At 36.3% G+C, this 25,979-nt stretch overlaps 1 protein-coding gene across 3 annotated transcripts in view; it reads right to left on the bottom strand.

Annotated features, from left to right (window-relative positions):
• Positions 1–814: 814 nt before the first annotated feature.
• The window catches only part of UACA (uveal autoantigen with coiled-coil domains and ankyrin repeats), an 83,024-nt gene continuing 57,859 nt past the window's right edge, over positions 815–25,979 (bottom strand). For all 3 annotated transcript variants that reach the window (XM_014848218.3, XM_070499007.1, XM_014848219.3), the window contains 14 exons: positions 25,546–25,616; positions 25,336–25,442; positions 24,474–24,655; positions 23,012–23,049; positions 19,888–19,956; positions 18,735–18,842; positions 18,158–18,190; positions 17,542–17,640; positions 13,646–13,682; positions 12,705–12,757; positions 8,816–11,554; positions 6,656–6,808; positions 4,486–4,551; positions 815–2,071 (listed from right to left, as the gene is read on the bottom strand). In XM_014848218.3, coding sequence (XP_014703704.1) covers positions 2,000–2,071; positions 4,486–4,551; positions 6,656–6,808; positions 8,816–11,554; positions 12,705–12,757; positions 13,646–13,682; positions 17,542–17,640; positions 18,158–18,190; positions 18,735–18,842; positions 19,888–19,956; positions 23,012–23,049; positions 24,474–24,655; positions 25,336–25,442; positions 25,546–25,616 — 3,827 coding nt within the window. In that variant the 3' untranslated portion in view covers positions 815–1,999. The remainder of the gene's footprint in view (positions 2,072–4,485; positions 4,552–6,655; positions 6,809–8,815; positions 11,555–12,704; positions 12,758–13,645; positions 13,683–17,541; positions 17,641–18,157; positions 18,191–18,734; positions 18,843–19,887; positions 19,957–23,011; positions 23,050–24,473; positions 24,656–25,335; positions 25,443–25,545; positions 25,617–25,979) is intronic.

Below are 25,979 nucleotides of genomic sequence, written 5' to 3'. Positions count from 1 at the left end.
GCACTCAGATCTTAGACAACAACTGATCTTCCTTTCTCTTAGCCGTAAGTTCAGCCCTCCTATCTTTCTGAATATAGAACAGCAGAGAGACCAGCATCGCCCGTTATATGTGTTCCACTTGCTTACCATCTAAAAAGCTTTAGCCTTCACTGTTGTAAATGCAATCTTGCCTTTGACATCAAAAGGTGAGTGAAGGAGACAATGGGATTAACACAAGGAAGTTACTTGGTATTTCCCTCTACACAGCAAACTGAAAATGGCTATCATCATCTGTACTTTGGACCCCATCGATCTCTCTACCAAACTCTCCAAAGACAGCACATGGACTAGTTTACCTTGTAAATTTTTTACAAGGATGTTCAAAACAGTATTCCACTGAAAACATTTTATTGATGGTTGAAGACAAAATAAAATACACATAAGGTTCCCTTCCCACCCCTAATAAGGAAAATACCACACTGAGATGTGAGTATTCAGTTAAGAACTTTCTCTACTCTAGAGCTTCTACAGGTGACCTAATACTCATGAAACAGAACTCATGCTGAAGAAAAACATTAAATATAAAAATTAAAGAATCCAAATACTGCTTATGTAAACTGTGTCTATCTACCTAAAGAATTAAAAATAAATCCGATTCTGACTTTTCCCTGTTACACTGAAGAAACACAATGGCGTATTCTTTGCTGGGAAAAGCTACTTTGATGGTTCTCTGTCCTTGTTATCATACCAAAATGGGATCAAAAATTTGGTTCAGGATGCTCAAAGATTATCGTTAAGGCACATTTCGGAATTTAAAAAAACTTGGCTCAAATGACTCATTTGTTCAGTTTATTTTGCTAACAGTCAAATTAGTAATTTTAATCTGAATGGTAACACAAAATGTTAATAAAAATAAAAAAACATATAAACCTTCCTTAATGAGATATAATTAATAAAAATAGTTGGTTACGATAGAGTATTTACTATAAACATGTCCAATTTTATTATTTTCTTGCTAACTATATTCTTACAGTTTACTATATTATTGCACGTTCGTCTAAAACCTTATAGAGGTTTTCTAAAATCAATTCTCTAATGCTAATTTTGCAAGAAAACTGCTTTTCACATTATTAATCTCATTAGTGCAATTTTCCTATAAATAAGTACAAAACATTCGGAGGACGCAAGTCTAACGAGTGCTTGGTTACTATAGTAGCAAATGTCAACATAATTGCTTTAAAAAGTCTAAAATTTTTGAGACTTTGAAAAACTTAGTATACCATTTATCACAGTTCTCTAAATACTGTGGCAACAAAAGTCACCACAAGTGAAAATTAAGATACTGTTGTGGAGATTATGAAGCAATTTTATTATAAACTCCTGGTATATACCACCCTTACCTTTCCTTAATTTAAGTTAGCACTGCAAACCCTTTATGTAAAGAAATATATTTAAATAGGCATAAAAGTTACTAGTGTAAGAAGAAAAAAGTCTGTACCTCCAAAAGAAGTCAAAGGCACTCATTAATTTACTTCAATAAAAATGCACCTTGGCCAGCCAAGTCACAATGCACTCCTTGAACTGCAGCAGGTCTCACGGCTCAGCTGAAGATCTGAAAGATCTTTTGATCCACTTAAAAGTGGCTGCCAACCAAATTAATTTCTCTAAAAGAAATGTTTAAACAATTATTTCAGCTTAACCCCTCTTCATATGGACCCACGCAGATGGCTCATGTTTAATCAAGGACTCAATGGTTTAAAAATATGCAGCCAATCCAAGGCAAAGTGTTTGGTAGGCCTCACTGTAAAATTAACTAACATATGTATATAGAATACAAGATTTGAATTGATACTGAAAAACTCAGTAACAGGCTCATCTAATTAAAAAAACCTACTGATGGAACAAAATATATTTTATTTTAATTATACTAGCACAGTAAGACCCAGAAAGGCCATGGAGGTGCACACAGAATGCTCAGCCCCAGTAGGGAAAGCAGACGCTGGCTGGTCAGCGCTGACCGCTAGCACACAAGCCCCTGCCGCATCTGTATGATCTGGAGTAAGGCCGCCTGCACGTCTTCATCCATGTGACCCTAGAGAGAAAGAAGAAAAGAGGAGAAATATTTTATGTAGTCTTCATCTACACGAGAATCCAAAAGACAAAGGCTTTTTAACAGGGCCTAACTGGTTGTGACTCACCAAATGCCAAATCCTCACCACCCTGGCCATATTCTAAAGGATTTACTAGAAAAGGGAGTTGAGCTCTCTCATGGAAATAAAGAAGATCAATTTAAAAGGAGTGCACACTAGTTGCTCCTAACATCTACTATCAGAAAACAGATGAACAAACTTCTCTCTTTTTAAATAACGGCTCAGAAGACAGGGGCAGCATAAGTTACAGATAACAAAGTAAACTACTAGGAAAATTTGTTTTGGCTCCTGCTTTTTTTTTTAATTAGAAAAGTTATTAATGGAAAAAAATCCCCATATTTATTAAATAGGATCATATATATTATTTTGCAACTTGCCTTTTCACCTGTCATAAAAATTTTTTCCAAATTATTTCCTTAATTATTTAAAATTACTGTATAATATTCCACTGTACAGATGTATCATAATTTCTTTACTCATCACCCCAGTGATGGGCATTTAAGGTGTTTCAGTCTTTCTGGGCAGATTCCTAGGGCTAAGTCAAAAAGCAGGCTCGATTTTTCATCTTGCTAAGGACTACGAAATTTCCCTCTACAGAGATTATAACAATTTCACTCCCACCAACAGGGTATAAATGCCCATTTCACACAACACCCTGATCAGTGCTGTAGGCTAGCATCTTGTTTAATATCTACCAATCCCAGAAGTCAGAATGGTACCTCCTTGTTTACTTGCATGTCCCCCTTTACTGGTGAGGTTGAGATCTTGTTACACGAATGTTAGCCATTTATATTCAGAAAGAAACACTTTGAACTTAAAAAGATGGCAAGAGGTTGATTAAATGCAAGTCAATATGATGGGCTTACAACACCCTCTTCCCTTTTGTCTTTGCTTGAGCACTTCCCCTCTGTCTTTGCATGAGCATAACACTTCCTATTAATACAAGAAGTTTTGCTTCCAAAATCTGTTTCTATAACAGCAGGATGTTTAAATTCCAAACATTAGCCATAGGTGACTAAACTGAATTTCTTAGTCAACTTCATGATGCCAGAAGGCAAGACCATTTCACATGTCAATTGCTTTTGTTATGTTTCATTGGAGTCAGCAGAAAATAATTTCAAATTTTGGAAGCATACCTTATACGAAGTTGACAGCCTTGTTAGTCTGCAGCATCTTTCAGCAGGGGTACGCTCTTCCTCCCACGGCCAATATCAGACCCCAGTGAATCCCCCACCCTCTCTAACGCAGGTCTGCACTTTTCTACTATTTCTCCACCTAAACCTCCTGTCCTGCTGTCCATCAATAAGCTTCTCTAACAATTGCAATATACTTTCAATCCCAACTTATCTTCTATCTACTCAAAAGAAAGTATCCTTGGCTACTTTCTTTTATCACACCATTCATTCTTTTCCATTGGTTTCCCCTTCACCTCCTATAGAAAAGGCAGGCTTTTCAATTTTAAGAATTCAAGGTCATAAAGTTCCTTCCTTTTTATTATTTTACCTAGTTTTTTTTTTTAAATGATCTTCTCTCCTTCTCTGAAGCTTTCTCTTAACACCTGTCTTTTTTTTTTTTTTTTTTTTTTTTACAGTGTGGTCTGACACTTCAAATCCTAAACAATTCTCATTATATCTCACCTGCCATTCTAACATTTCTCTTTTAGTATGTCTTCCTGAAAAATCTATTCTGAGAATTTTGGAGATGCTGATCATAGGGTTTCTACAGAGCATTAAGTATAGCATCCTTCGTATGTTAAACATTTCCTTAATATGATTTATTTTTTTAAAAAAGAGCTTTCTCATTACAACCCCACAGATGGAAATTCTTAATCTTATGCTTCATTGAGTTTACGGTTCAATAAATAAATATTACTGATAATCCAAGAGAACCATTTTTTTTCTTAAAGTATTACAATTCTGTGCACACCTTACTTGTCATTTTTGCACTTTTATAGTATTCTCTACATTTCAAAGAAATACTCCTGAGCTACCAAGAAACAATGAAGTCCTTTGCACTCTCCTCTTTTAGCTGACAGCCACATGTGGGTGTCAAGGCATTATCTCCAGCTAATGATACCATTAATGTGTGCTGCCATCATATGTCGCCAAACTGTCTATAAAATGAGTGACAAGCAGATGGAGATAACACTAAATTTAAGATACTGTGTTGTCATATAGCTTTGTAAATTTCTCTGGGAGATATGCAAGCCATGATGAAAAGAAACATAATCATTTTTAAATAAGCATATGGGGTATAACTACTTGAAACATCAATTACTTTCATATATATTTACTTAAAAATGAAGAATTATTTTCTCTGAAACAATATCCTTTCCAAAGGAGAAACAGTTCTTTACCTGTGCAGCACTAAGAAGGTGTGTCCGATAAATTGCAATTACTTCTTGGTGCTGTCTGTCGGCATCCTAGAAACGTGGAAAGATGGACAGATGAGGATATCAGCACTCACATTTTCAAACACCCAGAGGCTTGTGACAATGTTGCTTGATACTACAAAACAGGAGTATAATTAAACTGCTCCTGCTACTCCTTGGACTCACCAGATCCAAAATTCTATAGCATAACAATAGTATAAACTTTTCTAATAAATGTGTGGGAACATTCACAGTGAGAGCAATGCCACTTAATCCTAGGTAACATGAAATCATCGCCTTAGTTCACATCTAATGCCACAAAATTATCCAGACACATATCAACTTGTGCTTTGGATTATTGCAAACTTCCCATCTTGTCTCCCTGTCTCTAGACTTTATTTCCTCCCATGCTTCTGAGATTGAGGTAGCTCTTTCCTCATATCACCTTGACTCAATAACCTCGGGTGACACGTTGTTACATATAAGAGAGAATCTAAATTCATCCGCTTCATTCCCAACAGCCTTCACAATTTGGCCTCAAATATAGCTCCCAGACTAGCCAGGCTGACTGGCCTTTTACGGCCCCTGGGGCATGCCACTTGCAGTCCACCTCCAAGCCTTCCTCACACGATTTCCGTTGCCTGAGAGTCTCTGTTTTCCTTCCACCTACCAAAACACCATCTATCCAAAAAGTTCACGCTAGGTGTTCCCTTCTTCCTTGAAACTAGCTACCACCACACCAGTAATCTTTCCTTCCTGGGAACTCACATCACTATGAATTCATATCATATTCAACTTTGACTCTGGGACTATATTCTCAATTCTGTATTTGATATTTTTTGTCTTGTTATTTTACTTTTCATGGATCTATATATTTTCCCTGTCTAACTACTCAGAACTCCTCGGGGACAGGAACTGTATACTCTCTATAACCCTGACAGTGCTTAGCATAGCATCACAAACATGACAAACAATAAAGAAATATTTCCAATTTTTGAAGAGACTACCATATCCTTTTGATAAGATCCAGATCAGCAATTTGTCATCATTAATCTGTAGGTCAACAGTGTTACAAGATCAACACTTTAAAAAATAACTTTCCAGGGCTGGCCTGGTGACATAGTGGTTAAGTTCATACACTCTGCTTTGGCAGGTCCAGGGTTCACAGGTTCAGATCTAGGGCCTGGACTTAGCATCGCTCACCAAGCCACGCTGTGGAGGCATCCCACATAAAAAATAGAGGAAGACTGGCAGAGATGTTAGCTCAGGGCCAATCCTCCTCATAACAAAACAAAAATAACTTTCTTCTATTCAAAAACAATTCATAACCAATTCCTACAGAATAGGAAAATTTTAGCAACAATTTACATTTGATTGGGCTATGTTTTACTTAGCATTTCCATGTATATTACCTCATTCAATTACAAAAGCAAACAAACAAACAAGAAATCAATTCTTATCCTCTTTTGTGGATGAGGAAGCTAAAAGTTAAGGGGAATGTTCCATGTCACTGGCTTTTAAGTGGCGGGGCTTAGAATTGAGCTCTCATCTCAGCTTCCAAATCCAGATGCTTTCTTTTAATATATAAAGGAGACATATATCCATATAGGTAACTATGGATATGGATATGGGGTAACTATACAGATATACACATCCAAATGTTTTCTTTTAATATATAAGGATATAAGGTATAAACCCACAGAAATGCCTATCTTTATTCATAAGGATAAGAGATTATTAAAAACCTCCTTTAGTTTAGTGGACCAATATTTTAGAGAGTGTGCTGCAGTTGAAAAGACACCAGATGCGGAGTCAGCCAATCCCAGGATTAAATCCTAACTGTACAACCCCAGGCATCAAGTATTTTCATCTTTGTTTCCTTAAGAATTAAATGGGGGGGGATTAAAATCTTGTAGGATTGTGATGAAGATAAAATTTAAAGATGAAGTATGTAAAATGTTCACAGTAGTGCCTGCCATATAATAAGCACCAAATAAATGATATTATATGACTAGTATAAGTAACTTTTAGCAAAAATGATTACATTCTTGGATCTGCACAGTCACAAATCAACTTGGCTTCTAAATAAGCCTCTACAATAGCCAAACTCGAGCCCGCGCTTATCGGCATGGAGCCCTGCAGGCCTGGTACTCACAGCCAGCTGCTGCTGCAGGGTCTGCACCTGGTGCTGCAGAGCATCAATGAGCTGGCTCTGTCTCTTGCTGGGACTCCCACTCGTGTAGGTGAGTTGTGAAAGGCCATTGAGAGCCTGTTTTAGTCTTTCCACATCATTAAGCAGTTCGGTTATCTTATAAAAAAAGAAAACAGTTGTGGGAGAAAAATATATATTATTCACTTATAATAAACATCTTTACACAGAAATCATTCCTTGAGACATAAAATTTATATTTATATACCAGGAAATTGAGGAATGAATATTGTCAAGATTGTTATCAATAGTATGTACATTACAGTCATGTGCTACATAGTGACATTTGGGTGGACAACAGACCACGTATATGATGGTGCTCCCATAAGACTAGTACTATAGAGCCTGGCTGTGTAGTAGGCTTTACCATCTAGGTTTGTGTAAGTGCACTCTATGATGTTCACACAACGACGAAATCACCTAATGATGCATTTCTCAGAATGTATCCACGTCATTAAGCAACACATGACTATATAATTTAACTAAATTTCTCTCCGTAAATTCCTTACAAAAGCATTACCAAATTAATAATAAATACGATATATATCCTAAAATATGAGTGTGACTTCATTCTTCTTATTTTTAGATAATATATAAGTACGTATGAAGATATATAGACTACCTTCCAGGAAGTTTGAAACATAGGAAGGTAGAAGGGATTCCTTCCAACAAAGTTTGAAAAGTAAAAAAGCATGGCTCATGTAAGCCTAGAATTAACTTACGTGCCTTGTTCTTTTCAAGAATGTATAACTATAGACTATTTTGTAATAAAGAGAAAAATATACGGAGGCTGGTTAGAGTAGTGGAAAAAGCACAGGCTTTAAAGCCAGACACGTTTGATTCTTATTAGCTGTGTAAGCTTGGCTAATTTCCTTTATTTTTCTGAGCCTTAGTTTCCTTATCAGTGAAAGGGGAAATTCTTTCATAGTGAAGAAAATCAAATGCACTCATAAATATATGCTTGGAATGTAGTAGATGCTCAATAAATGGCAACAATTATAAGTAGATATTAATAAATTGCTACTATAAGTATATATTATTATATTCATAATCACTTTCCAAACAAGGTGAGAGCATTTAAATTCTGGGTCATATGAGTAGACGTGTCAGAAGGTTAGTTTTGCACCTTTCCACTGAGGAGGGCTGGGGCTGTGTCTGCTTTTATTCACCTCTATATCCTCAGCCCTAAGCATAGCACCTGGCACGTAGAAGGTATTTTATATTTGTTGAGTGGATAAAACCGCACTCAATCTCCCTGACGGGTCATCTTCATAGTATGCACTTTATGCAACCACTAGTTTCAAAAATATTGTTGAGCACCTATTGTGTAAATTGTACCATGAGAATGAATAAGAAGGAAAGATAAGTTATGAGCCCGCTCTTAAAGACTGGTTGGGAAGATTAACCACATAATTCTGGCACGGTGATATACATATTTAAACGGATGGCAAAGCCAAAACAAAACATGCATTTTAGAAGAGGGACAGTTTACTGTAGGCTAGACTGGACAATGAAGGCTCTAGGAAGGAGGATAAGTGATGAAGTGGGCATTATGGACCGTATAGGACTTTACTCAGTAGAGACCAGGGGCAGGACATTCTGGGTGAGAGGACCAGTCTGTAGGAAGATATGGGGACAGAACGTACTGTGAATTGGAGGGCTCAGTTTACTGGTATGGGTGAGTGCCATGACCAAGTATGGGGTGCTCGCCCGTGCACTTAGTTTTTTGTAGTCCAAACACTTGGCTTTTTTCCTCCTCTCCCTCACCATTCTTTAGGTACCCTAAATCCCACTGCATTTTGACCATTCATTTATGAGGCAAATGAACCTTGAGTCTCCCATCTTTCCTCAATTCTTGGCTGGATCAGCTAAGGAAAGAAAAGGAAAAATCCTTTTGATTTTTGCTTGTGTGACTTTACTTTTTTTAAAACTCTGAAATTATTTTACACACCAGTAGCCCACCTGGAAAGGTGGCATTTAAGGGTCACTTTGTTAATGCCTTGTGAACCTGTCTTGAAGGATGCTATGGTAAGGAGCCCTAGTCTACTCCAGCAGCTGTGCTCTGGGGTTTCTAGAGCACAGTCAGACAGACTCCTCGGCGCTCACCTTATTATCTTTATCTTCAATTTGTCTAGCAGATTCCTGTATCCTTCTCTGTAACTCTGTGATTGTTGTTAGGGACTTATCACATCGTTCCTGCTGATCCTTGATTTCTTGCTCAATGCTAAAATGTAGTAATTCCTTCTCATCTTTTGCAGATAGTTCCTTCTTTTTGGCATGCAAAACCTCCTCACATACTTCTTCGTACTTTCTATTCAGATTGGCCAATTTTTCGTTTAAGTTGGAAATCTGGGTCTCCAAGTCACTTTTTGTTGCTTTATATTTAGACAAATCAACTACCTCCCTAGTCTCTAATTTCCTTAATGCCTGCTTAGTATTTTGGACCTCAGACTGCAGTTTGGAGACTTCTTCAGTTTTGTTTTGGCTTTCTTCCTCCTTTTCTCGCAAGCTAGCTTTTATGACTCCAACTTCTTTCTCAAATGCTTCCTTAATCTGCAAATGCTCTGACAGCGGCACAGAAGAGTTCTTCTGATTCTCCAACATCTGCTGCAGTTTGGTCACAGTCTGCTGCTCCTTCTCATAACACCTTTGCTTATTCTTCAGTTCTTCCTTTAGAGTCTCAATTGTGCCATTAAGAGATTTTTCCAGGGCCTCAACCTGTTCCAGTGGAACATGCTGTTTTTGCAAAAGAGTTTGTGCTGCAAGGATCTCAGAAGTCTGTTTGGCATTTTCTTCTACTAGCTTCTCTCTCTCGTTCTTTACCTCTGTGTATTTCTGTAACAGGTCTTTTAACTGTTTGTTTAGCTCTTCTGTTTTTCTGCTTAATGCTCTTTCCATTTCATGAGAATTCTCAATGAGAGCACTCTTATCCTTTAAATCCTTCTGAAGAGTGGAAATCTCCTTCTTTAACTTGTCATTCTCCTGCTTGCACTTCCTGGCCTCTTCTTCCCTGACATTACACTTCTGTGTCTGCTCTGATAATTGCTCTTTTAGTTCTTTCTCTGTTGCTTTAAATTTTCTCTCACATTCTTCAAAGCTGACAATTGGAGCATATTTTAGCTTAATGCATTCGTGTATTGTGTCAAGCTCCTTTTTCTGGGCTTCGATTTCAGCATGCAGCGTCACAATCTCTTCCTGGCCTTTTTGGTAGTTAGCCAACATTTCAGCACTATTCGCCTGCACTTTTTTCAGGCTCTCACCCACAGTGCTCATCTTTTCCTCATGCTCTTTTAGGCTGATGTACTCAGCTTTTATTTGGTTCTGAGTGTTTTCCAGGTTTCTTTTTAATATTTCATTCTCATCTTTTATTTTTACAAATTCTCGATTTATATCTTCAAATTTTTTTTTCACATCTAATAATTCTCTGTTAGTTTTATCTAATGTGCTACTCAATGTAGTTTTCATCTCTTCATGAGTCTTAACTGGCACATGCTGATGACTCATAGTCTTTTTCAAGTTGGTGTTCTCAGACATGAGCGAATCTATCTTCTCCTGGTCTTCCCCACATTTTTTATTAAGTTCAGAGAGCTGTTTTTTAAGTTCAACGATATTGGATTTCAGAGCCATTATCTCTTTTTCATGCTTCTCAGGAGGTACGAACACAGTTTCCAGGTGGCTCACATTCTTACTTAAGCTGTCATTTTCCACTAGCAATTTCTCCATTCCCAACTTCTTTTCTGTATATTTTTGTGTGACATCTAAAAGCTTTTTGTTCAAATCATCAACAATTGCATCATGTGACTTTTTCATTTCTTCACTGACTTTTAAAGGAACATAATGATTTTTCATTTCCATTGTTAAGTTATGTACTTGCTGGGTAAGGAGCTTATTATCCAGATACACCTTTTCAATTTCCTTTTGTAACTCCTGATTTTTTGATGTTAAGTCAGTGATCTTCTTCCCAAGTTCTCCAGATTTTTGCTCTAATCTACTCTTGAGTTGTTCGTGTTCTTCTGGTTTGACATGCTGAGCAAACTTGGCCTTAGAATTCTCAAGTTCTCTCTTTAACTGTCTAATTTCACCATGTGATTTTTCATATTCTCTTTCCATCTCTACTAATTTTTTTGCCTTCTCATTCACTTCATTCGATAATAAGCTCTTCATGTTTTCAAATTTTTCTGTCGGAATGGAAAGGGCCAACTTTGCTAACAATTCTTTTAACTGGCCTTCCATTTCTGCGACCTTTCTTCCTTTCTTCTCTCGCTCCATTTCACACATACTAAATTCCTTCTGCAATCGCTTATTTTCCTCTATCAGCTTGCCTTCATCCCTCTTAAACTCTTCTACCAGCATCTCGTTTTGTTTGATCTGGTTTCTTAATTTTCCTACTTCCGCTGAAGCACCTTCATACTTCGCTTTCATGTCTTTCAGCTGATCCTTCAGTTCCTCCGTTAACCTGTGGCTCCCTGTTGCTGCTTCACTTGTGAGATGCTCTTTAAGGGCAAGAAAATGCGTCTGCATTTGCTTCACTTTACCTTCTGACTCGTACATTCTCTTCTGCACATCTTTTAATGCATCTTCTAATTGCTTTATCTGTTCATCTGAATCCTCCTTGACCCTTTCACATTCTAAGGCTAAAGCTTTGCACTCTGCCACCTTGTGAGCCAGTTCATTTTGGAGCTTGAGTCGGTCTTGTTTTGCTGAATCGCAGAAAGTTCTCATTGCTTCTAACTCTTTCTTTAAAATTTCATTTTCGGAATATGAGGTTTGATTGGGGAAGGACAGCTCCAGCGGTCTTAACATGGATCTGCTTTGCATATGGGCTGGCATACCAGGGGAAGTACACTGAAAAGCAAAAAAATATATAAACAAATCAATCACAAGAGCCTCAAGAAAACACTTACTTACCTGCCAAATTTACAGAAAGTTTCTATATCATCAGTAGTCGAACAGTTTTCAGACTAGTTATGCTGGAAACATATAGTCCTGATTTTTGAAGTAAGAAAACCAGTTCTGAGTATGATTTCCTTAATATGCCCTTAAGCACTGCCATTTTGAAAGTCTGTTCATTTAAGTGTACTTCTGGCAGAACAAAGAAGGAAAATAGTTGTGGCCCCTGGGTACTATTTTCTCTTTCTTTCCCCATTCATAATACCTACGTGCACATGAATACCAACTTTATCAAAACACATCTACTATTTCTATTTGATGGCACATAATGTGCTCAGAACATCAAATTCTAAAGAAAGCCTTAAATAAAAGAAAGCCAGAACCCTTAAATAAAAACAAGGATTGCAATTTTAAATCTGTAAATAATTTCATAGAAACTATTATTAATATTTCATAGAAATTATTTTTGCAAGTATTAATTCATTGATAAAAGCTATATGCTACGAGTACATCCCACTATCTTAATAGGCAGGTTTTACTGTTGTAAAAAGAAAAGAAAACCCAAATATTTATCGGGTCTGCAGTTGCGAGGAGGTGCTAGAAATGCAAACGTTGTACCTACTGGAAAACAAAGTGAGGAGCAGATAAACAAGTAACCAAATTAGACAACACTCCCTCTCGGAAGCTTTCTTTATTTTGAGGTGAATTTCCAAAACATAGAATATATATTTCAATGCAAGGAAAAATACATTTCAAAGCCCAAACAAATGACCCTTGACTTGAATTACTCACACCTGTCTTCCTCTTTATAAGGGCAAATATGAAGAGTTAATGTTGTTAATGAATAGAGGCTTACTATCAAACACAATGAAATTTTATTTCAAATCTCTTATTTAAGCCACTGTGATCAAAAACACTCTGGAGGGCACTAGAAACAGCAGTATCACTGCTTTTATTAAACTCAACAACGCAACACCAACTTTTGTTTGATAATGAAAACCTTATCCAATGTAAATACACTTGATATACAATGCTATTTTCCTCTTTTTATAAAGGCACAAATATTTTTTCTAAATATTTTTTAAAATTAAAAAAACAGTATTACCTGTGTGTCTGTCACATACATTTGACCTTGTTTAAGAAGCATATCTTCTTTTCCTAAGTAAATCCAAATAAATGATAACTTAAATATCCATATCAAAGTAGGCTACATATTAATCTGGTGTTATTCTCTTTCCTTTATTATTCAAACAAAAGAGAAGCATGAGTTACAACATAAAATTATCCTTGTTCTAAAATATTCATGTTTTTCCTTAGTATTTCTACATACATAAGGAAAGTATTCTTCTGAATACAGACTAAGTTGGTTTTAAAAAATACACAAGATTGTTAGACTAAATAAGTTACAAGATTATTATAAAATACATATCTTACTATCAGTTAAAACAAAAATGGTATTCTTTTGCAACTTGTAGGATAAATATTACTATTGTGATGAGCTAGAGGGTAATTTAATATTCACTGGGAAGCAAAAAATAGGTTTTTCTAGAGAAACTGTTTAAAATTAGTGAACAATAAACAGCAGTGAAGCTTAATTACGTACAGTCTTAAAATAACTAATAAATATGCATTTATGGAACTTCGAACTAACTTTAAAATGCCTACTTGCATTGAGACTATATCCAAAGATTTCTCCAAATCAGAAAACTGTATTTAAGTTTCTTTCTATAAAAACCAAGCCCCAAATATCACAAGATAAATGTCCACTAATCGACAAGGCAAATTTGGTAATTCATACAATATACAATTTAAAAATATAAGTGGCTAAGGAAAATCGGAGCCTCGGTGATTACCAGATTTTGTTTGAGGCTACAGTAGTCATCTTAACCTCTTCCTGGTTCCACAAGGTGAGTAGAACACACAAGTAGTTGGATGAAGTTTAGCAGCAGGAGTATCATATACAGTTAGACAAAATAAATACACATAAATATTCTTCTTTGCTTGAACTGGATAAACTGTAATGATAATCTATACTTTTATACTTACGGTTACTGAAATGACTTCCTGATCCTAAATGATCACTCTGAAATTAGAAGTATAATTAAAACATTTTAGGTGAATATTGCTTCATTTGGTTAAATTCTGTATCTATTTTAGCTCTAAATAATCCAGTCATTAAAACCACATTTTCAACATTCCTTGTTTCTCCCGAGTATTATTCTACTGGAACCTGCAAAAAGACATAGCACTAGCAACAATTAGAGAGGTGAGTTGCGAATAAACTACTTCACGAAGCATTTTAATAAAACCATCCAAGTGTATCAAGGAAAAACTTTATTGCTCAAAAGAAAAAAAGTGAGCTCCAAATGAACTGAAACAACTTTCAATCCATACTCTTTTCTGCTTCTTTACCTCAAAAGGAAGGAAAAGCCACATTCCCATCAAGTACTCATTTTACTTTGCCACTGTTGGGAAACCCTACTTCATTAACTGTGAAATAGCCGCGTGATGCCTTCTTTCAGAATTTATAGAATACTGACTACTTCTTTTTTTTTTTTCGGTTTTTGGCCCTGAGCTAATATCTGTTGCCTATCCTCCTCTTTTTTGCTTGAGGAAGATTGTCCCTGAGCTAACATCGTGGCAATTGTCCTCTATTTTATATGTGGGATGCCACAACAGCATGGCTTGATGAGTGGTATGTAGGTCCATGTCTGGGATCCAAACCCATGAACCCCAGGCCACAGAAGCGGAGCACGTGAACTTAACCACTACACCACTGGGCCATCCCTGAATACCGATTACTTTTGAAGGCAAAAGGAGACAGAGAGGAGGAAACGAAACCGAGACAAAGACCTACACACAGCAATAAATAAATCGATGCATCAGTTACAAAAAAGAGAATACTGAAGAAAATCTAGATACTCTGAATCGAAATATACTTGGATTGCTCATTTTTCCAAGTTAGTCAAATACAAAGAATCTAACATATCAACTAAAATATTATAACTTCAAGAGTAAAGATATGCAGATGTAGCTCATGTCTGTGTATCTGTGTGTACTGGTACTAACAGCCATGTGTCAAACTCTGATATAGATGACCACGGTGAAAATAGTCCACAGTCCTATAAATAAATTGTTGCCTCCTACACTAATTCTTAGTGCCCCAAGGATGTCGGTAAACATAGTTAAGCTCTTTGTTCTGTGTAATATTTAATACTAGAGTTTACCATAGCTACTCAATGGACTTATACATGTATGGTTGGCGTGGCCTACGCACATAAGGAGTTCAAAAAACTTAGTTTGGGTTTATTACCTTTCCTTGATTACTCACATGAAAATAAATGCATAAGTTACAACATAAAATTAGCCTCGTTCTAAAATATCCATATTTTCCCATATTTTTTCTATTATCAGAAGGGAAATGCCTACATATTAAGTATTACACACACCAGCAAACCTGTTGGCAGTTTATGAAGATTTTTAGGCATGTGAGATGATACAGTGGATATGCAATATTTTTAAATGACGAATTCTTAGTTTTGTTTTTTTGCTTGTTTTCTGCATTTTTCTCCCCAAATCCCCCTGCATAGTTGTATATATTTTTTTAGTTGTGGGTCCTTCCAGTTGTGGCATGTGGGACGCTGCCCCAGCATGGCCTGATGAACGGTGCCATGTCCGTGCCCAGGATCCGAACCAGCAAAACCCTGGGCCACCAAAGCGGAGCACGCAAACTTAACCACTCAGACACAAGGCCAGCCCCTGAATGCTTAGTTTTTAATGGCTGCTTTCATAAATACTGGGTCACATATAAAATGGGCCCTGTAATTTCTTTTTGAAAGTAAAAAACCATTTCTAGTAGAAAAATTTATCACAATGAATATGCACTCACTGGGGAAAATGTCACTATGTTGAGTGAAAGAAGTTACAAAATAGGATGTACCCATTCCCATCTGTAGAACACGTACGTAACAAGTTACGCACAAAGAAAGGTCGGGAAGACGTGAGTCAGGTGCTAGGAGAGCTGGGAATATAGTTGTACTTATTTTCTGCTTTTAGTTTAATTATATTCTCTAATCTTTCTGAAATAAATATATATTACTTTAAATAAAAAGAATTATGTAGAATAACAATAAAGTTACTTTCCTATAGTTTATTATAACCTCATTGAAAGTTACAGACTTGACTCTAACTCTGTCTAAAGCTACTGAAAAATATCTTATTCTTGACATGAGAGTCTACTCTTAGACTCTTAGTACCCAATTATAGGTGTCAAACTTTGATGAGTGCTTCAAAGGGCCCACATACGCCTCTAGATTTTCTCATTCAAGTCATTCTGAGTGTAAAACTAGTATTGTAGTACAGAGCACAAAGGAGCCAGAGAGCCTGGGTTCAAGTTCCGGCTCTTTCGCTTAATATTTATAAAAACCCTCACAGGTAAATGCTCTGTGCCTCAGTCTCTTCACTTATAAATGCAGATAATAATAAAACCTGCCATATGGAGTTGATATGTTTATTAAATGCACGTAAAGTGTACAGAGCAGTTTCTGGTACACGGCTGGTACTATGAAAATGTTAGCTATTACTAGTTTCATTATCAGCCTTAAAAAAGAGTCAAATGTGAAAAAGATAGAAGGCACTATACCAGATTATTCTTTAGCTTATAAAGCTGTTTCTGAATAATCTTCAGAATTCAGTCACACAAATTCAAACACACTTTTTTCTTTTTTAAAAATGTATCAAGGCATAACTCACCTGCAATAAAGCACCTTGTTAAGTGTACAGTACAATGAATTTTTGCAGACGTACACCTTGTATTATCACAACCAAGATCAAGATATAGAACATTTCCAGCACCCTCAGAAGCTTCTTCATGCCCCATCCTAGTCAGTAATCCCTCCCCAAAGGTGGCCTCTATTCTCTCCTCTATCACCATAGATTAGTTTTGTCTGACTCTAAACTTTATAAAAATGGAATCATGCATTAGCTACTCTTTGTGTCTGATTTCTTTCACACAACATTGTCTGTGAGATTCATCCATGTCTTGACATTCTTTTTCATAGCTGACCACAAATTTTTTTATTTATAAAAGAAAAAAATTACTTTCATTAGGTACTTTGGAGTTATATTCCCTAATAAAGATAAAAGATTCATATTGAAACAGCACCCTCTTCAGTGACCCCTCAGTGATGAACAACATTTATAAATATGTATTATGGCCTTTCAAACAAATCTACACAGTTAGAAGTCAGGAAAATGGTCACCCTTGATGCAGGGAGTGTGGGTAGTGACAGGAAGCAAACATGAGGAGGCTTCTGGGTACTAGTAATGTTCTGATTCTTGATCTGGGTGTGTTCGATTTGTGAAAATTCTTCAACTTATATGCTTTAACGTGTACTTTTTAACATATATTGTATTTCAATAAAAAGTTAAAAAAATCCACTGTCTTGGAAAGACTAAGAGCTAACTGACCCAACCAAAGAAGAGTATACGATCTGGGCCTTATTGACACACTACTCTCACTAAACGAAGTGTTCTAACTAATCCAGATAGGCACAAAATCCTTTCTGAGATAATCCTGGAAATACCACTATTCATTTCTATATCACCATCATAATCATTGAAAATTTACAGATAAAAGCATCAAGTTTTGAAAAGGTAAAGATGAACAAAGATGAAAGCTGGGGAAGAGAAAGCAGAATTGAACTAAATGTCAATCATATGCTAGTCAATTTCAATTATCTCGTTTAACCTTTACAACAACTCCGTGGAGAAAGGGACAACCACCCCAATTCTGTCAAAGCAGCAACACACTCAGAGACTTTAAATAAACTGCCCGAGGTCACACTATAAAGAAGAGAGTGATAATTCAAATTCAACTCTGCGTCCAAGCCCCTAACTATTGCCTATTATGAGTTACAGGAGATAATTTAAGCTTTGTATACCTCAAAATATTTAAATCTATTTTTCAGAGCCTCAATAGTTCTTAGGCTTTCTTCATGTTGCTTTTCTTTAGCTGCCAAAAGGGACTTCAGCTTTTCTTTCTGAAATGGAAAGAAAGAAAGAAAGAGCAAAGTCACTCCGTGCTTGAAATTGGGTTAGAAATGTGTTTTAGAAAATGTGATTAGAATTACTTTGAGGACTGCAGTTAATGAATTATCTAAGCTGGTGGATTTTTATCTATTAGTAGAGTTGAAAATTCTACAAATACACTAATGAAATATACAATATATACAAAAAAATTACAAAAAATTCAAATTTTTATTGTTTGTTTTAAATCATCTTCAGATATTTACTTTATAATGTTTTGAATTTTACATCTTTTTATGAAAAGTTTCACAGAAAATGAGACATTCAGAGGCAATAACAAAATGCCTACAATAACCCATGCCACTATACTCAAAACATACTTTTACATTCACATGTAGGTTTTGTTTTTCCCTTTGAGCAATAACCAGAAATAGAATCCTGGTCTCCATCTCAATTCAGGACTTACACACCTTCTGCAATATCACTTTCAATTTACATTTTACAGCTTTAAAGAAAAATTTATCATCCTACCTCACTTTCCAGATCATCAGCAACCATTACTTCCTAAATTTAAAAAGAAGAAATGTATTTTCAGTCTTGAAAGTTTGTTTTAAAAGGCAGGAGCTTGGCAAATATCTTTTGAAAAGACAGGCACATGTCTTTAAGAATGGGGACAAGGATAGGAGAAGAAAATGTCTATGTACTCCCAGTTCTCTTGTCTGAATTGTCATCCCTTCTTCTCACCAACCAGGTTCAGAAGCACTTTTGATTCTTCTGAGAAGCCCTCAGTTGTCAACTCCTACTTGCTCTTCCTCCTCACATCTTCTGTCTCCTCCTTCCTCTCCAATCCCATAGCACCAGCTCCAGTTCAGTCCTTTGTTGTTACCACACATCTACAGTATTCTCTGTTCTTGGATTCGACATTAAAGATTTCATGTAAAGGTCCTAGTAAGATACAACTTTCCCCAAGGGCCATGACCTGATTTTACCTCTGTTAGCACCCAGCACCATGACTTCACGTGATAGGCGAGCATTAACAATTTGTTATCGATGATGATGACTGGGAGTAAAACAGTTTGGAGTTTTTTGTATTATGTAGATTATTTACCTCATTCAGCTGCAGTTGTAAACCATTGACTTTATCCAATAATATTCTCTGTTCTTGCTGAATTTTTCTCAACCTCTCTTTCAAATCTTCATTTTCAATCTCCAGATCCTTAAATAGTAAAGATAACAGGGACTACACCAACCTTAAAAGAGCAATTCTTACAGAAGAGATTTTTAAAAGCAGTTCGCTCTCATCTACAGATATATACCTATAAAAAACAGCTTTAAGTACAAAGATGCAATAATTTCAATGACATTCAAATGATTTAAAAATCTATAGACCAGAAATAATATAGAACATTATGGTCCTGTGGTATCTAATGAATACAAATATATACAAGACAGCAAACCATCATGATTCTAATAAAAAATAAAACCATCATCTGGAAATAGAAAATAGAAGAAGAATATGCCATTTTAACTTTTGCTTAACACCTCTCAAGTTTATGAGTCTATTCGCACGCTTTTCTTAAACTAATCATCATTTCAGTGCTCTGATAAAGTACTTAAGGCTCCGATCTAAGGCTAGCATCACTTTCTTAACAGTACATAGTAAACTATGAAGACCCAAAGAAAATGCTTCTGTTTTATCACATGGAAAACATATTCAATTTATATTCTAATGGTATTTGAGTCATAAAATAAACCATTTAATTACGGGATCTTCCTCCAACATAATCCATATAATAATTATTTTTCGAACATTTTGACAAACATAAAAGGTAAAAAGTGCTGTGTGGTTAACAAAATTATTTTTCTTAATCAAAATAAAAAATAATTTAAGAAAAAGTTGGGCTTTTATTTTATTTACATTAATAATCATTTTTATCACTATAATAATTTTCCAACATGAATAGAGATTTATGACCCAAAACACATATATTTAAATCAACAAAAAGTTACATAAAGTTGTTAAATTATTTGCTTCCTAATATATAGTAAAACAATACTTTCTGTAAGATAATACTGACCCAAACATTCATATCAAGAGTCACTTCTTTTGGAAAGGATTGGGCAAGAAAATTGAATTACAAAACAGAACCAGCTGCCCCTCCTTCCCCCACATTTTCGCTCCCTGTCTTCTCCCCTACCCCACTACAAACAACACTGGAATTCTCTGCAAAGGAAGATACCAAATTTTGTTTTCTTTTTACCTGAATGTTTTGATGCTCCCTCTGATTTGGCTTCATATTTACTTCATCTAGCATGTGTGTCAAATTTCGCTTTGGTAAAACATAAGAAAACACAGGTTAGCAAGAATGAGAATATAGACCACATTTTCCTCAATAAGCAATATATCCAAGTGGTGATTTTCAGCTTACCCAACATTAAATTTTGCTGTCATAACACAAGGTGGCAGTGTTTCCACTGAGAACTCCAAATGGAAAGCATCTTTAAGGATATAGGTTTCAAATAAATCAAGTATAATTTATTTTAAAATACTAAAAAATAAAATTTAAAATCCTTATTGTTAAGGATTTATTTTAGCTAGAGTCACAAAATTTTAAAAAGGAGAATTTGTACTAGACACAAAACTAAACTTGTGCCGTAAGCATTATCAACCATTCCCAAAGGAAGAATTTAGTCTTTAAAAAAAGGAGGAGGGCAAGTTACATTAATGTTGAAAGAAAATATGAAAATTATTTATTTCTTTGAGTACTGATGAAATAAAATATCAAGGGGTGTGGTAAGACAGAGACAGAAAATCCTCTGACCAGAGCTTTATAAAAGATCTCTAAATGACCTAGTTGGGTACATCTTGTTTTTGTACACTCACTGCTTTGAACCCTTATTCAAGCTTAGAGATTTGCTTTAATAAAAACACAAAACAATTATTAAACAAGAGAGAAAATAACCTTTTTTTGCCCGAGTTGACCTTTAAATCTACAAAATAATTTAGAAAGCTATTTCTTTCCTCCTTTCTAAGAACTTAAGAAAAAAAAAAAGCTAATGCTTTAATTCTCCAAGATAATTTTTTTATGTTCTGTATTATTTGTGGAGTTTGTTTAATCAAGTGTTTAAACTATCATTCTAGTGAGTTTGGATTTAGAATTAGGGGGAGAAAGTCCCATTAAGAAGATATCCTGTACCCACAATTTGCCCAAACTACATTTCTAGCCTCATTCTTTCTACCAAAGGACTGTTCACGTGGAATCTGACCAGCCTCATTGTACCAATTTTTTTTTTTGAGGACGATTAGCCCTGAGCTAACATCTGATGCCAATCCTCTTCTTTTTTTTTGCTGAGGAAGACTGGTCCTGAGCTAATATCCGTGCCCATCTTCTTCTGCTGTATATGTGGGATGCCTACCACAGCATGGCTTCCCAAGCAGTGCTATGTCCACACCTGGGATCCGAACCAGCGAACCTCCGGCTGCCAAAGCAGAACGTGCGCACTTAACCGCTGCACCACCGGGCCAGCCCCTTATTGTACCACTTTTACCCCCTGGCTTCCCTTCAGAGGGTCCTTCATAATCTGGCACCTAGTTACCTTGCTCATCTCTTCCCTTCAGCTAGGTCATGTGCATGTCACTCCTGCCACTCTGGCCTTCTACTACCCCATAGATGTGCTGAACATGCTCCCTCGTCAGGGACTTGGTACTTGCCCGACCCTCCGCCCGTGGGGCTTCTCCCACAGAGCCACACAGCTCCCTCCTCACTTCCTTCAGACCTCTGCTCAAATGTCACTTCCTGAGAGAGCCCCTTCCTGACCACACAATCTAAAACAGCTTCCTGTGCTCTCCTTCTTCATCCGCTAATCCTGTTCCACTTTTCTTCGAAGTATCTGCTATGATACTACTTTGCTTACTGCTCATCTCTCTCCCTAGGCTGGAGCTCCCTGAGGGCAGGGACTTTGAATACCGTGATATCCCAGCACTAAGAACAGTAACTGGCAGACAGTACGTGCTCTACAGACATCTGTTAAGCAAACAACTCGGTCTTATTTTTTCATCTATACAGTAATCTTCTTGATAACAGGGATTATATGTTCCTTAGTACAAGAACAAATCCTATTTACAGCACACAGTTTTAAATGTATTCAATAATTAATGGAAACAAATGAGTTTTGCTGTTCCTAGCAGAATATTAACTCCCCAAATTCATTTAGATAACTCCTAGAGCACTAAGCAGAATACCATTCCCATATCAATATTCAGTAATTCCTTATTCTCAATATCTGTATATCCAGGAATCATTTTCTCGGATTCTGGGTGAGACAGCTGGTACGGTCATAACAGTGCACATTTCACTATACCCCTACTTAGGTTACCTGAGGAATGGGAGAGAGGGTTGAAACAGTTGCTCCAGATGGAAAAGAAAAGTGACAGTAGACAAGACCCATGCATGAACCTACTACTTAATTGTGATGGATTAAAAACAAAAACATGCTTTAATAAAGCTTTCAGATTCAGGTGAGAGGTAGAGGAATGATGCAGAATGATGATCAGAATTGCTCCAAGGTACCTGATTACTTTCTCTTCAGGGTTTGGAAGTGCCCAGGTTCCTCTCATTAGAGAAAAGCTGAAAGCCTGGAAGGGAACTGCCAGCAGAAGAGGAGAGCTGCCCATACTAGCTTTTGAGCAGACGGTGAGAGTGCAGTAAACCAACCCCTCTTACTTCACTCGAAGAGATTAGGGGAAATGACAAGACATTTACTGAGACGGGGACACAAAACCAGGGTTAAACAGTGATTTGATAATAAAATTAGTGCAAGGTAGGAATTATTTCATGTATTGCAGGTTTTTTTTAAGTGAAGTCTTCATTAATTAAATACACAGCAAAAAAAGATGAAAAGAAATCAAAATGTTAACAGTGGTATTGAAATGACAATATATAATCAGTTTTGAATTCTGTTTTCTTCATTTCTTATTGCACTGTAATTTTCCAATAACAGTAAATATTTGGCTCTGTTATTAAGGGAGGACAGGTGAAAACTATCTACAATCTGCCAGGCTGAAACTCATCTTCTAAGAGTCTCAGCGAGGTGTGCTATCTCATACTTCGCAGGGCTGGATGTTTAAGGCCAGCAATCAGCAGGCTATTTATTTCCCATTGGATACATTCATTCTAATAAGATCCACTGTCTCAAGCTGAGAGACAGCACCCAGAGCAAGCCTCAGGATCTTAATACCCAGCTTCTCCAAGGGCATGATGAACTGAGGCGAGAGAACAGCATGCATTTAAACCCAAAACAGTTATGTACAATCATTAACCAGTCTGAGTAAGCACTTATATTGCACAATACATATAATTTTTTAAAATTAAAATTAAGATCTACCTGTTGTAAAGATGGTCCTTTCTTCCAAAGTTCTTTCCCTGAATATTGAAAGAGAGAAAGAGAGGAGAAAGAAGGACAGTGAAACAGCAGGTTAACTTGGGTAGATACGCATTCCCTAACTACACAACCGAGTTAATATTAAAGAAATACATTTTAAAGTTTCCTTTAAAGGAACTTCACAGTTAAAACAAAAGTGAAATATCATTTTTGCCTATCAAGTTGGCAAGGTGTTTTTTTGCTATAACAACATCCAGGTAGGTAACAGTCAATACTAGGGAAGAGAGACAGGTAAAAAATGTAAAATTTGAAACACTCCTAAATTGGAAGGCAATATGTCAATATAGATCATGAGCTTAAAGAAGTGTACATATCCTGGAACCCCATGATTCAATGTCTAGGAAATAATCCTAAGGTTATAATAAAAACATGCTAAAATATTTATGCATAAGGACAGTCACTAAATTGTTATTAATATTAGTAAAAACTGTAAACAACTTCAATGACACCTATAGAAAATTGCTTAAATTAAATAGATGCAATTTTATGCATCAATAAAAATCATACTGTAGAAAAACATATTTACTTATGAGGGAAAAGACTTCAAAATATATTACACAAAAAGTAACCTACAGCTCACTAAAGTGACCTCAATTTTACACAAACGGAAAAGACTGGAAGGATAGTCCTCAAAATGTGAACAGAAGTTCCTCAAGTGGTAGGATGAGTGACTAATTTTATTTGTTGTGCTTTTCTGTATTTCCCAATTTTTCTTTAACAGAGAAAAATACTTGGCACAGGTAGTCAATAAATATTGGTTGAATATTTTATATACACATTTAAATAATGACTCTTTAAAACTTTGTAAGTATAAAAGAGCTTAAGACCTTTACACCTCCTCACAAAAAAAAATATATATATATATATTAGTAAAACACTTGATTTGACTCTTTCTCCTCAGTTCTTTTTTTTTTTTTGAGGAAGATTAGACCTGAGCTAACTACTACGAATCCTCCTCTTTTTGCTGAGGAAGACTGGCCCTGAGCTAACATCCATGCCCATCTTCCTCTACTTTATACGTGGGACACCTACCACAGCATGGTGTGCCAAGCGGTGCCATGTCCGCACCAGGGATCCGAATCAGCAAACCCCGGGCCACCAAGAAGCCAAACGTGCAAATTTAACTGCTGCACCACCAGGCTGGCCCCTCTCCTCAGTTCTTAAATGACTCCACAGTATAGCAGAGTTTACTGGATAAACTAGACAATATATGCAACAGACACTGCCTCAAAACAAGTGACTTACAATGTGAATACGCAAAGCCATGGTATAGAGGGAGGCAAACCAATACTGTTAATTAGTAAGAAATGTTTTGATTCTTGTAAATTTTAGCTCTACCACCTAACTCTTTAAAAGCTGCTCTTTGTTAACCTGGACTTTTCTAGTTACAGAAAAATGCTGGTACCTTTGTTGGTATTTTCCGATGCAGTCTTCAACAAGGTAAGAATGTCCAGATTGTCACCAATTCTTGCATAGTAAGAACTATCATGACCAAGGGCATCCAGCAAGCTTACATCAGCACCATTTTTAATTAAGATTTCTACTGCATCTTTGCAACCATACTCGCAGCCTAGCATGAGAGCAGTTCTAAAAGAAAAGATGGAAGAATAAGAGACCTTGAGAAAGACCCAAGAAAATATTTCAGAAATCTTCTTTCAGAGACCCCCTTCTTAGAATAGATCTCGAGAAGGGGAAAGGGAGAATTACAGATAGAAATCATTGGTGTATTCCAAGTAAAATAACATCAAATACAGAAGTAAAATAAACTAAGGGAATCTTGGGGTACAGAGATGTCCTCAGTTTCTCAGAAGGAAGTGGTGGTGTGCCCAGGCGCAGTATGAGAGAAAACACCTTCAGAACATCTCTGCTGAAACATGCCAACCTCCAGGACACCAAGAAGCGCCTTCTTCTAAAAGAATCACTAATGAGGAAGCAGACTGCAGATGTCATTTTTTATTCTTCTCTCTTACATCTTATTTGAGCCCACTTCACTAAAGACTTTTTTAAAGCTTAAAATAACTGGGATATAATTCCTCTTTCTTCAGGTTTTTGACCCAAACACAGGCCTTAATCACTGCTTGTATTCCACTTACCCTGTCATCTTCCCCCTCCTTCCTTCTGCAGTAGACTCCGAAGGAAAATAAGAAATGGGTATAATTCCAAGGAAGAGGAGGACCAAAGGGGTTGGAAAGGCCAAGTCACAAAGGCAGAGTTTCAGAATCACTGTGCATCCAGCTGGGTCTGGGGAGCCGTGATAAAAGAATTACCTGTTTTGTTTGTCTCTGGAGTTAATATCCGCCCCTCTATCTATCAGCAGTTGACAGATTGTTGGCCTACACATTTGAGTAGCCAGAACAAGTGGTGTCCGCCCATCCTAAGCGACAAGAAAAATGAAACAGCATTAAGACAACAAATGTCCCAAAATATCAAAGTTAGAATACATGAATTGAAATGAGAATAAACATAAACTGACTTACTACATCTTTGGCATTCACCAAGGCCCCATGGTCACAAAGCAGCTGTATGCTAGAAGGACAGTCTGCCATAGCTTAAGGAACAAAGGAAAGTGATAAATGGTGAACATCTGTCGGTAAGACACGTGGTGTTTTGCTAGGTCCATATAAGGCATGCATTCTTCAATTTCTAAACTACCAAGCATCACATCCTTTACTCTCAGTTTAGCATTATAAGCATCAATTTTCTATCTGAAAATGGATTAGACAAGATCATTTTATAAGTTTTGTACAATTAGGACCAAGGAATATTGTCATCCTTACAGAAGAATATACTGCTATTCTAAAGGTAAACACAGATAATAAAATCATGAATCTTCCATTTGCAGTATATTTCTAAACATGGCTATAAGTGACTTGATCCTTGAAGCGTTTTTTTTTTTTTCAAGAATCAGACC

The sequence above is a fragment of the Equus asinus genome, chromosome 2 (genome assembly GCF_041296235.1).
Source record: "Equus asinus isolate D_3611 breed Donkey chromosome 2, EquAss-T2T_v2, whole genome shotgun sequence".
Classification (NCBI taxonomy): Eukaryota; Metazoa; Chordata; class Mammalia; order Perissodactyla; family Equidae; genus Equus; species Equus asinus.
The sequence above is the reverse complement of the archived record's forward strand: the minus strand, read 5'-3'. Positions and strand labels throughout refer to the sequence as shown.